Consider the following 11,965-nt stretch of genomic DNA (forward strand, 5'->3'; position numbering starts at 1 on the left):
GGCGCGAAAACAGCTGAGATGAGGTACATGAGTAGTTTCATCTTAAAACCTCGCCATGGGTTGTCATGGCCTGCAGCGAATCAACCAGTACAGACGTGTTCGGCATGGATTCCAACCTAGGAAACAAACGGGGGAACAACGTTTCCTCGATCTTGTTATTGACCTTATACGGGACTTTGATTTGTCCACGGGACACACCCAAAGTGCAGAACACGGATTCCTCGTTCAACGACAGTCTTCCATGTCCCGGAATCACAAATTCCCTGGAGGCGGGGTCGTAAATCTCACCAAGCCAGTCGCATACAGGGTTGACTGGATTCATGCACCGGACATTCAACATAGCCTGCATACCCATCTCAGTAGCAGCTCCCTTCTGATCGTCCGTAAATCTGTCAGTCAATGAAGTCAGTCATTCCTGGGAGGCCCTGTTGCGAGTACGTTTCTTCTTCTGCAAAAAACAGACAAATGATCAGTTGTTGCCATGTTTTCACAGTCATGAAATTTTAGTTCATGACAGACGACTGCAAGCTCGAGGTGGCAACCAATAACATATGCAGGAGGAAGAGGGTGTGTGGACAGTTACCTCGTCACCCTCTTTTCTCCGTCCAGTTGCCCGATTCCGCTGTGGTGGATCCATGAAATCATCATCATCGTTTTGATGATCGCCACGAGCCATTCTGCTGAGGTAAGAACAGACCAAATTATCACTTTGGAAATGAAAATGCAGGAAGTAAGCAGTTGTCACCTAACAGAATGTCCTTGCCGCATGGGCTCGAGTGAAAAATGTCAAATAGTGAATGCAAAAATATCACATGAACACGCACGCAACCCCCCCCCCTACAATTGTTGAAAACATAAATGTGGCAATTAAGCACATTGGTTACATTTGAGAAAAAAATGTATAGATCGTAAATGCACTTAAAAACAAAAATGTTGAAGTTGCCATGTTAGCACAAGATAGTACGAAAAGAAAGTCACAAAATCCTCCACTGCAGAAACCTAAGATGTGGCAGCTCACACCCTGTCCTCGTACAACAAATGACTTGCCATGTGTTTCAATGGAAAAAATGTGCTAGGTTGAAATTGCCATGTTAAAATGCAACACAGATATCACAAGTGTGTTCAGATATCACAAGCGATGAAAAACATCTAATGAACAACCTGAAAATTGCCACAGTGTGTTCAGATATCACAAGTCAGCATGGCAGAAACACGAAAATTGCGTCTGCCATACAATGAATTTGCCACATTATACTGACTGTAACATGGCAATAGACATGCTGTGTTCAGACAAAGACTTGCCACATGGAAAGCATATATATGGCATCTGACACAGTTGATGTGCAAATTAGTTGCATGTTATGCAGCCAATTTGCCACATTATCTTGTCTATAACATGCAACAGCCATAATGTGTTCATAGTCTATTGCCACAAGAATATGCTATCCAAGTGGCAACATGCATAGTTGATGTGCAGATTAGTTGCCATCCAGTGCAATTAGTTACTGAAACTGCAGTGAGTACCGACTTACTGCACTTTACCATTCCTACAGTGTGGCAACTATCACAATCAGTCAGGAAAAATTAGTTGCCACATGGAAAAAGCATGTTTGTGGCAACTATGACAGTCATTCAGGAAATTAGTTGCCGCATGGAAATGAATGTTTCTGGCAACTATCACAGTCATTTAAGAAATTAGTTGCCGCATGGAAAAACATGTTTGTGGCAACTATCACAGTCATTCAGAAAAATTAGTTGCCATACAGTCATGATAGTTGCTCAAACCACCACGTTTGCCTTCCTACTGCAGTTTTGAAAGACAACTAACTAGATCTAGGGTTCAATGGCAACTGTAATGACTTGAAATTCATCCCCAAAATTCTCCCCGAACTGATCGCAAAATACCAATTCGAAGCAATGCGCAACTATCAGACCGGAAAACAACGGCCCAATCCCAAGGCACAACCAGTGTGTGTCTCCGGACAAGCAGAACCACACCGGCGAGACCGCCACTGCGGCGGCGACGAAACTGTCCAGTGCCACCGAAAACGGCAAGCATAGAACTCCGCCGGCGGTGGCAACGCCAGCGCATCGCCCAATCGCCTGAATCTCTACGAATCTCGAGCGAAGCATCGAACACCGAGGGAAGGGGAGAAAAATGCAGGCAAGGATTGTGAGAGTGGGGGCGAGCATTACCTTCAATCTGTAGGCGCTCTGGCGAGGCCGCTCCGGTCCGGCGAGCACCACCGACGGCCGCGAATTCCGTCGACTCTTCCGCCTCCGCCGTCACCTTCTCCTCTCGCCTTCTCTTCCAATCGAATGAACTACGGGGTGGGTTGGGTGAGTAATGAAGTGGAGAGTAAATGAAACCGTGAGGGGAGGGGGGCGAAGTGCGCGACGTGGTTGACGGCAACCGCAGTTCGGGCGTGGCGTGCGGGCACAGAGCAGTTCCACCGTACGCCTCCGAGTGGCAACCGTTGACCGCGGGGGGCAACCGGCGTGTGGGCGAACACTTTCACACACCACACACACGACTTGTCCTACGTGGCACACAAAATCAGCCAAAATATGCCAAGATTCGTGCAGAAACTGTTGAACGGTAATGGATGCGTGTGGTCGAGATGGTCAATGCCCACACATGTGGGCGTTAACATAACCGGTAGCACCAGAATAATGCTACGGATTGATGTGGCGTCAATCCAAAAGGTTAGAGTGAAGAGGGCGAGATGCAGATACATGTACAATGGGTCACTGAAAACTGGCATTGCTGTATACTCCTTGAAGTGGCTCATAACGTAGCCAAATTTGCATTTCCTTATAAACCCTCTTGTGAACGACATAACGATATTGCTAAATCAATAAAAATACCCAAGATGGCCTTTCCATGATATAAGGTGCATCTGTTTTCATGCAAGTCAAACTTGTTTATGTTTGACCATGATTATGAATAAAATATTGACATTTACAGTACAAAATAAACAAAATATGAAAATGATTTTCATGACGGATCTAATGATACAAATTTAGGTATTATAGATATTGGTACTCTTTTTCCTTCTAAAAACTTGACCAAGCATGCACATGTTAGATTTTAAAAAATACACCTTATATTCTAAAACGAAAGAAGTATGATGCAACGGGGCATGAGTTGGTAGCCACACACGAGTGGCGCCAAAGTTATTGAGTTATGGGTGCCCTAGGTACGGCGAGGTCAACGACCGTGCATGTGCGAAGAAGAGGAACAAAAGACAAACAACTACCGAGTTTGTCTTTATTTAGCTCACTCTAGTCACAAAAACAGTGGAGTCACGCATACTCAGCCTAAATCTCACCATTACCTGAACAGATCATGACAGGCAATATTGAATTGCTCAGAGAACCTGAAAACTAAGCATTTCGGTCCAAATGCAGAGCAGTAATACTGCCATTTCCCACTATTTTTCAACCTGAAACCCAGGCAATTTACTTTCAAGTCCAGCAAGTCTGATCCATTCGAGTATTTCACATGGATATTTTCAGCCAACTACGTACATGAGTGCCACTAAACCAAAGAGAAAAAAAAGGAAATATTACCTAAAACTATTTATGTCGTACAGAGAGAAGCCACGATTAACAAAACTGACTTCGTCGGGCAGGAAAGCTCTAGCTCTATACAGCATACACGTTGCCTCAATGCATCTGTTGGGAGGACCACTAAAAACTGGTCGCTCACAGAATCCACCAGGCATGTATAAATTTTTTCGATGAACAGAGACCAGACAAGTAAAGATGTACATTTGCCAGAAGAAGTTGCGCGTTACACACCAGTTAGCTGATGATAAAATCCTATCCCTTTGCTTGGGATGTTCACGACGGGATGATACTGTCTCCAGTCAGGATACCATACTGCTGGTGTAGAGTTGGCCGGTGCTCGGCCCACCATCGCTCTGCTTGCTGTTCCGTGAAATGCCTCTTGCTTCAGGTGAGCAAAAGAAGCGATCAATAGGCAAATCCACGAAGGGAAAAGGCATATAAGTAGAGTTTATGAAAACGAGATAAGATATATCCATACCTGAAACGGACGCGCCTGAGGTATTTATGACCCGCTGGTGAGCGAAATATAGTGATGTATACACCATGTTCAACCTGTTCAGTCCATTCCGCGTCTGCTGCAATGCTGTTCTCTTTGCAAGGCGACTGATGAGCCAAGTGGGCGCTGGAATCAGGTGCCCTTGAAACATCGTTCAAATGGTTCTCGCAGAAATGACTTCCTAACAACTTAGATACTTGACTGGTCCAGGTGTCGTTGACAGTACGCTCTTCAGGTGTTCTTTCGGTCATACTTCTGATCTGACAACGCAAAATAATTTTTAAGTTAAACGACGAAGTAACCATGAAGTCCATTATATCGATTGGAACAGGGTTGGCGACCAGGAGTTCTTCAGATCACCAGTGGCTTAACTCCTCTGCGAAACCCTGTTGCTGTTAGTTCTACTTGAGGGAGAAGTTCATGGATGCCTTGGTTCCTTTTGCTGTTTTCCTTATTTCGCTTTGTCAGTTTGTCAGTTGTGGAGACCTGTTAATCTAACCTGCCTCTGATGAGAGGTTTGGGTGATTTCTACTTTCGCTGCTAGTTTATATGTTCTAGTCATGTAATGATCGATCAGGGGATGATTGATATTTGTAGTGCCCAGGTATGCTTGCGAACCAGATGATTTGTTTAATAGGAATCGGAGAGGGCGGCCTCTCTTTTATTCAAAAAAAAAACATTGATTGCAACAGCGCAACAGCGACACAAAATTAGCTGAATTTAAGATTATAAGCATCGATTCATAGGCAAAAGCTTATAGTGACGCCATCTGATGGTTCTGGGAATAGTAATACCATTACCATGTGCTTCCACTTCTCATCACATTGCACTAGCTGGGACCTACTAGTTGTAAGCATGAAAACAAAATTTGTATCCGTGATGCGCTGCGTCTATCATTCAACGTTCTCTGGTCTCCCCGGTTTTTGTTTTCAGTACGTCAGCATTTCAACTTGCAGGTATAGAACCTAACGCAAATGTATACAAGCGGATAAAGAAACTTCAAGTAAGTAATGCACTGGCCCAGTGCGGAACAAGACAGCTTTAGATTCTGTCCTAGGATTATACAACTGATATGTTTGCACTCCAAGAATTGACAGTATAAGAAAAAGAAAACTACCTGAGTAGTAAGGGAACTGATAACTTCTTTTGCTGCTTTGCACTTCAAGTTCTCCTCAGCAGCAGTAGTCCTGGCCTCTCTTAACTGATTATTAGTTCTGTCAAGTTCTGCTTCAAGTAATTCAGACTTACGTGTCAGCTCTTTCACCTACGAGAATCGGTCAGGTTAGGTCACTGTGTGAGAAATTTTTAGTCAATATTGTTTCCAAGGTAAAGATCGAGCAGTACATATATTAAATCCCAAGCAAACGATTAGAAATCAAATTCTAATGTTCTGAATAGTCATATATGCTGCTTAGAGAACTGTCATCCTACCAAAATATAAATCTTTAGAAGAAACGAGGATCGGAGGAGAACACTTGGAATCTTGATGAAATTGCAAATTGTATACGATGGTGATGGTTACCTGTGATTGCAACCTAGCAACTTCTTCAGTCATATTTTTGTTTGACGGATATGCACAGGCAGAGTCTGGTGATGTTAGGACAGATGTAGTTAACTTATTAGTAGGAAGTGGTGAAATCGGTACAGAGGACACGCGTGAAGTCGTCGAGGTAGGAATGCACAAAGAAGTCAACTCCTTGGAATGGCCTATACTGCCAAGGCTTAAGTTTCCCAAGTGATGAAGAGGAAACCGGCTGTTATTCCTTGAGTGTTTACCTTCAGGCTTGAATGATTCCATGGTCAAAAGCCTAGATAGACGCACTCGCAAACTCTTAACTGTGTTTTCTCTATCAGTTGCTTCACTGGACAAAGGATGTGGGTTTCCATCAAGAGGCTTTGAGTTCTGCAGTTTTTTAGCATCCCCGGTCGTATTAAGTTTGGCGCAGCACTCATCACATACCCGATATGGTTTGTTCGAATTTGGAGCCAAAGAAGCTTTCGTTGATTTTCTCATGCTGCATGCTTTGCAATATACTAAGCCACAGTTATAACAGTTATGCCTCTTTCTTCTAAAACTAAATTGCAAATGACAACCAGAGCATAGTGACTGATCCAAACCAGATGTGCACCTATGGAAACATATAACAGCAGTGAAATCTGTACCACATGCCACACTCTTCACTTGCTTATCTTTCAAAGCCTCAACAAGAGTTGGAGTATTCCGATCAAAATTATTACCATGCCCTAAGCGACCATTCGCACCCTTGCCCCAAGTATAAACTCCAGCTTTAGAAGTCAGCAGAGCAACATGATGAGAACCACAGGCTATCTCTTCAACACAACTGCTGGAGATGCTCCCTTTAACAACAGTGGGGAGCTTCCCATCAATCGTCGGATTTCCAAGTTGTCCAAAAGCATTACTGCCCATTGTGTACACTTGCCCAGAAGTTGACAAGGCGGCCGTAAAGTCATAGCCACAAGCTACTTGGCAAAAACTAAGCTTACGAAGTGATTCCACACAGGCTGGGGTGAGTCTGGTTTCCCTGTCAGCATGTCCAAGCTGACCTTTATTGCCATCTCCCCATGTGAATAGTTTACAAGATGTGGCAGAATTTAGAGAATCTACAACCTCAACTATCACAACTGTATGCCAAGCACCACAAGCTGCATGTACAGTACGCAAGCCTCTTAGAGAGCTCACTTCCCTTGCAACATTTGTGCTTTGGCGATCTCCATGGCCCAATGCACCAAATACTCCATCGCCAAAAGTGAACAACTGGCCCGTTGAAGTCACTACGGCTGTATGCCAAGGTCCACATGATACCGATGAGACATGCAATCCTTCCAATGGACCACAGACCTTTTTTGGAATCCAATGAGCAGTATCATTCCCATGACCAAGAAGACCAAAATTGTGCATTCCATCACCCCAGGTGTAGAGATCCCCACAAAAAGAAACAGCACAAGTATGAAATTCCCCGCATGCAACGGATTCAATATTAATTCCACTCAAGGTACTAATAAGCTTAGGGTGGGTAAGATTGGTATCAACTCCATGCCCGAGCCTACCACCTGACTCTTCACCCCAACTATACATTTCTCCTTGTTTAGTAACCAAAACCGAATGCTTACTCCCACAAGCTATATTGTGAATATCCAGCAAAACTGTTGATTCCAGTGCCTTTGGTAAAGATGCATCAATTCTAGGTCCATACAAGTTTCCAGATAAATGTGAAGAATAAGCAAGCGTGCCATCACCTACTCCCTTGCCCCAAAGGAGAACACCCCCCATTGCATCAAAATCATCACCTGACCCATAGCTGCATGAACTTACTGCACTTGAGTAGCTAACTCTGACGTTATTATCTACTCCAGCTACTCCCCCATCTGAGGTATCTGCACTTCCAGATATACTGGAGTTAGAAGAACCAACTGAACCTGTACTAACTCTACTCCTCTCCTGCCCGGTGTATAATATCATGTCAGAAAAAATATTCCCAAAATTGGCAAATGGACGAGCATCATGATTTGTGGTGCACTGTTGGACGCCTTTCGATACCTACAAAGATTAAGTGTGATATAAATATACATAGGTAACTAATGAATGTGCATAGTGAAATCACTGCTTAGTGCTTACCAACCTTTTTTCCAACATCAGTACCATAACAAGAAGATGCCAATGGTAAATCTCCATGCATCTGGTTAATTGGGCAATAAGATGGTTTATCATTTTTTGTTTCTGTTGTCAACTTCTTACAGTTTTGTCGCGAAATAATTGCCTTTAAAGCAACGAACCAGGCTTCTGCTTCGTCCTTATCTTTGCAGATCTACAACAAATTGCCTACTGAGGGTTATTAAACTAATGGAAGGTTCATAACAGCATCATTAGAGCTGTGTCCTACTCCCTCCGTCCGGAAAAGCTTGTCCCTCAAATGGATGTATCTATCACTAACTTGGTGCTAGATACATCCATTTGAGGGACAAGCTTTTTCGGACGGAGGGAGTAAATATTTATCTTTGATCAGTATGTACAAAAATAATGGGATTACAAATTTAAGCATGACTACAGATAAAGAGATGAATTTCACACACCAGATCCAGTGATCTCTGCCCATATATAAGGGAGAATGATTGATGCTCTTTATCAGGTCTTGGATGTCTCAGGAAGATAGCCTGTCAAAGAAAGCAACACAGGAAACACTTTATTCATCTTGCCAGATATTTCTTGATTATCATGAAAGTAACTGAACAGAGCTGGCAAGTGCCCTAATTTCGAATAAAAAGAGGAGTTGACAAGTGAGCACAACGATGTGACAAGTAAAATAAAAAGGAAGAACAAGACAAAAGAGTATAGTAGCGAGTGCTTCCATATCATGGCAACTGCTTATTCTGTCTTAGAACATGGGGATTTAAAAAAAAATTCCCCATTGTCTTTCATGACTCCCATGTGGGAAGCAGCTTTAGAAAGCTTGGCTGTAGTACAATCAACAAGGAGAACGGTGCAGACCTCCTAAACATGGTAACTGTTCATACTGTCTTCAACAAATGGAGACAGCTGAGCACATCTTCATGGCCTACCCTGCCACTAGGGAAGTCTTGTTCAGAATGCTAAGGAGTAGCATTGAATCAAATTTAGCACGACTGCAATTTTCAAGGCTGGAGACCTGGTGGCTAACAAGCCGGAATAGGTTACCAAAGATCAGCAGAAAGTACCACACTATTGTAACTTTGTGGTTTGGCAGTAGGGTAAGTAAGCCAATGATTTGACAAAAACTGGCAAAACAAACAGAGAGAGCTTACCCAGTTCATCAGAGAGGAAGGGACTCAGTGGCACTTGGTTGGAAAGCTTTGATTGACTTTGACTGTTCTCTTAATTTTCTTATTTTAGTTCAACAGATGAACTATGACTATGAAGTTTATCCCAACCCTTTAGGCAAATGATTTGTAAGTTTATAGCATCATTGTCTTATATTTGGCCTTGACACAGTTTATCTTAATGAAAATATACACATACCGTATACGTGTTCATGAGCACTAACATTAATCCGAGTTACAGTTGATCATGTTTAAAACAGAAAACCCTTCCAGGACTGATGAGGTGAATCGCATAATCATAAAACAGCAAAATATCCAAGTATGGACATACCGTACGCTGTCCAGGAATTATTTTCGATACTTGAATAAGGTTTAGCTTCTTCTCCATTCGCCCGGAGTGCCAGATGAGCATAGCCTCATCCTGAACAGTAAAAAAATGATAGTCATAGGCACAAGATTTACCAATGAAATGTTTCTTTACATAAAACATTAGGACACTGTGTTTATTCTTTTGGCATATGCAGGTTTTTCTCAGAAGATCCTATGATGCAGAATGTACATGGCACTTGCACATTATGTATGTCTCCTCAGCCTGCATTATCTATCTGAGAATCAATAGATGGAGGACTTGCATGCCAAATGTAAGAGATTTAGTCTCAGGAAAATGCTAAACACAATGGTTAGAATTTACAAGTAAATGGTAGAGAAACAACCAAAAACTATCTCATCTAGTTGATTTAATAATACAACAAAATAGGCTAACACATTTTATTCACAGAAGAAGATACTATGGTACGTACATTGGAAAGTCTGAATGGGCAGAATTTTGGTTTTCCCCGCCGCCCATATTTCAACAAGTGTGTTCCTTTCTTCAGGGTTGTTATTGCCTAGCAATTCAAAAGGTCCCCGTTGAGTGATGGAAGATGAGAAGGCCATTCCATTACACACTACGAGAGCAAAATAAAAGTACAATTTTGAGAATAAAGCAAAGTTAATCCTCTTATGTTAATGCTGGTTCACATACACTGCCTTCATAAGTTTTAATTGTATCATTAGAATGTTATTATAATTTACATGCTCTTGGTACTCTCAGATAAGACATTATATGATTGATGCTCCCAGCTTCCCACCACCAAAATGTTGTTAAACCGACAACTTTGCAATTTGCATCAGGTGCTAAACCTGTAAACCACCTGCTTGTGTTTTCTGTTTTCCATGCCATAGGATTCAGACAATAATAGATCAAGCCATGTTACACTGCTTGAAGGTTATTGTCAGAAAATACGGAAGTAAACATGGGTGCATAACTGCATACACGTGAGTTGCAAAAAGAAAGCCTTTCAAAAATATTTAAAAATTCTCACAAATGTGTAGTATTAATAGAAAGTGCTCATACTATACAGCACAACATCATGATTTAAAAAAAATCGAAATTTAGAATAGTTGCAAATTCGGCAAAATGAGAATACTGAGGAAGCTGGTATTTTTCCCTGAAAAACAAGAAATGAACCAAAATTCTAGTTCAGGTGGACTTGAACTTGGATCGTGGAGTTGCACATCTAAATGGGCCAGATAGGCTCGGTTCTTACACATCAGCTTACCCACTCCACCTAGCTGATAAACAGTTACCTGTTCGACATTCCTCTCAAAGGGATCGTTCTTCGAAGAATCTGCAGCCATGCAATACCCAGAGTCATATGCCACAAACTGAGTTCACTCCAACACCACATGTCTGTCGCAGCCACATAACTTCCTCCAAGCCAATACCACAAAAAGCAAACCCTGTAGCAAGGGATCTGCAGAATTATAAAATCTGAATCACTCATTCAAACACATCACTACAGCTAGACTCTTCATTTCTTCCCATTTTTACACTACACACGCATATGGAAGAGATAAACTATAGGAACTTTTAGGCACATACTCCAAATATGCCTGACATTAGCTTCAGATCAACTGTAAACACTATGCCTACCGACATGCCATCTGAGAAGAAAAAATGCGGAGGTAAAGTGGGAGCACAATAGCTTAGACATTTTTGCCTTCAAATAACATCATTCAATCAAGATAGTGGTAGGACCTGCAGTACTGCAACTTTCTTTGGTAAAAAATACAACTGACATAACTCTAACATAGACTAGGAAACAACGAATTCGGCAAGGCAATCACTCTCAGCAAGAGATTATCTCTAGATAAAAGATAAAGCATGCCCCCATTATCAGCATTGCACAAGTGGATACAAGATGTAAGGATGAATGTGGCACCCAGCATCAGGATTGCACAAGTAGATACAAGAGGTAAGGACGAATGTTCCCTGAACTAACAGCTGGAACAGATTCGCATCGAGGCAACGCTAGTGGTCCCACGCAAGCTACTGCCAACGCCCAAAATTCACAACAATGTGAGCAGAACAATGGGGAAAACATCCCCAAAATGTGGACGTGATTCAGGGCATAAAAAGAGTACGGCACAATGACTAAAATGTAACCCTGAAACCGCTCCAGCACGAATGCATTTCGGCCGCAATCCAAGCCGCCCTCGCAAATCGCCCCCCAAAAACATGGGATTACCTCAGAGCTCGGGCCCGAATCATGGCTGGATTGGACGGAGCCGAGGCGATCCTTGTCGGCGCGGCAAGGGCGCCGGCGAGGTGATTCGGCGGCCGGATTCCTCCGGCCGGTCGGGGGCGAGGGGGCGATCGGCGAGGGTTTTGCTCGACGCGTGTGCGGTGGGCGAGAAAGGCGGGCGGAGCGGCGGAGGAGAGAGAGGGGGCCAAACGAGCTCTCGCGCCGCGCGTTGCGGAAGAAGGGGCCCCGGCCTCCGGGAGGTGGCCGTGGGCCGGGTGCATGGACCAGGGAATGTGGCCTGGAGGTGGCAGTGGGCCGGGTGCATGGACCAGGGAATGTGGCCTGTGGGGTGAATGAACGGTGGGGATCGAACTTTTTGCCGGGTAATTTTTGAGGAGCGGTCGGCGTTTGTCCCTGGAATCACGGACAATTTTATTATTACATATGAATGTCTGCATTATATGAAAATAAGGAGTTTTAAAGCAAACTGATTGTATGCACTAAAACTTGATAG

General features: G+C 43.2%; 1 protein-coding gene across 5 annotated transcripts; it reads right to left on the reverse strand.

The window, feature by feature from the left end:
* Positions 1 to 3,437: 3,437 nt before the first annotated feature.
* Positions 3,438 to 11,743, reverse strand: LOC125521914 (PH, RCC1 and FYVE domains-containing protein 1-like). 5 transcript variants are annotated; one of them, XR_015610180.1, is made up of 10 exons: positions 11,455 to 11,743; positions 10,514 to 10,680; positions 9,685 to 9,771; positions 9,216 to 9,305; positions 8,162 to 8,242; positions 7,711 to 7,896; positions 5,592 to 7,628; positions 5,187 to 5,333; positions 4,052 to 4,324; positions 3,438 to 3,955 (listed from the first exon to the last, which is right to left on the reverse strand). XR_015610180.1 is itself a non-coding variant. In XM_087534225.1 (10 exons), exons 4-10 carry the CDS (start codon positions 9,294 to 9,296, stop codon positions 3,847 to 3,849), a joined length of 2,919 nt encoding a protein of 972 aa, XP_087390351.1. In that variant the 5' UTR covers positions 9,297 to 9,305; positions 9,685 to 9,771; positions 10,514 to 10,554; positions 11,455 to 11,740; the 3' UTR covers positions 3,438 to 3,846. The 5 variants fall into 5 exon arrangements, 4 of the variants coding, with proteins under 4 accessions (XP_087390351.1, XP_087390352.1, XP_087390350.1 ...); XM_087534225.1 differs by having other exon boundaries at positions 4,052 to 4,329; positions 10,514 to 10,554; positions 11,455 to 11,740; XM_087534226.1 differs by having other exon boundaries at positions 4,052 to 4,329; positions 9,685 to 9,831; positions 10,514 to 10,554; positions 11,455 to 11,740.
* Positions 11,744 to 11,965: the final 222 nt, after the last annotated feature.

This window comes from Triticum urartu, chromosome 7A (assembly GCF_056163025.1).
Source record: "Triticum urartu cultivar PI428250 chromosome 7A, HENAU_Tu73, whole genome shotgun sequence".
In the NCBI taxonomy this organism is placed as follows: domain Eukaryota; kingdom Viridiplantae; phylum Streptophyta; class Magnoliopsida; order Poales; family Poaceae; genus Triticum; species Triticum urartu.

Coding starts and splice junctions, on each gene's coding strand:
- LOC125521914 (XM_087534224.1), bottom strand. CDS start 10,564: ATGGCTGCAGATTCTTCGAAGAACGATCCCTTTGAGAGGAATGTCGAA. Junction 5,334..5,591: donor TTGCTAGGTTGCAATCACAG/GTAACCATCACC, acceptor CGATTCTCGTAG/GTGAAAGAGCTGACACGTAA. Junction 4,330..5,186: donor TCAGTTCCCTTACTACTCAG/GTAGTTTTCTTT, acceptor TTGCGTTGTCAG/ATCAGAAGTATGACCGAAAG.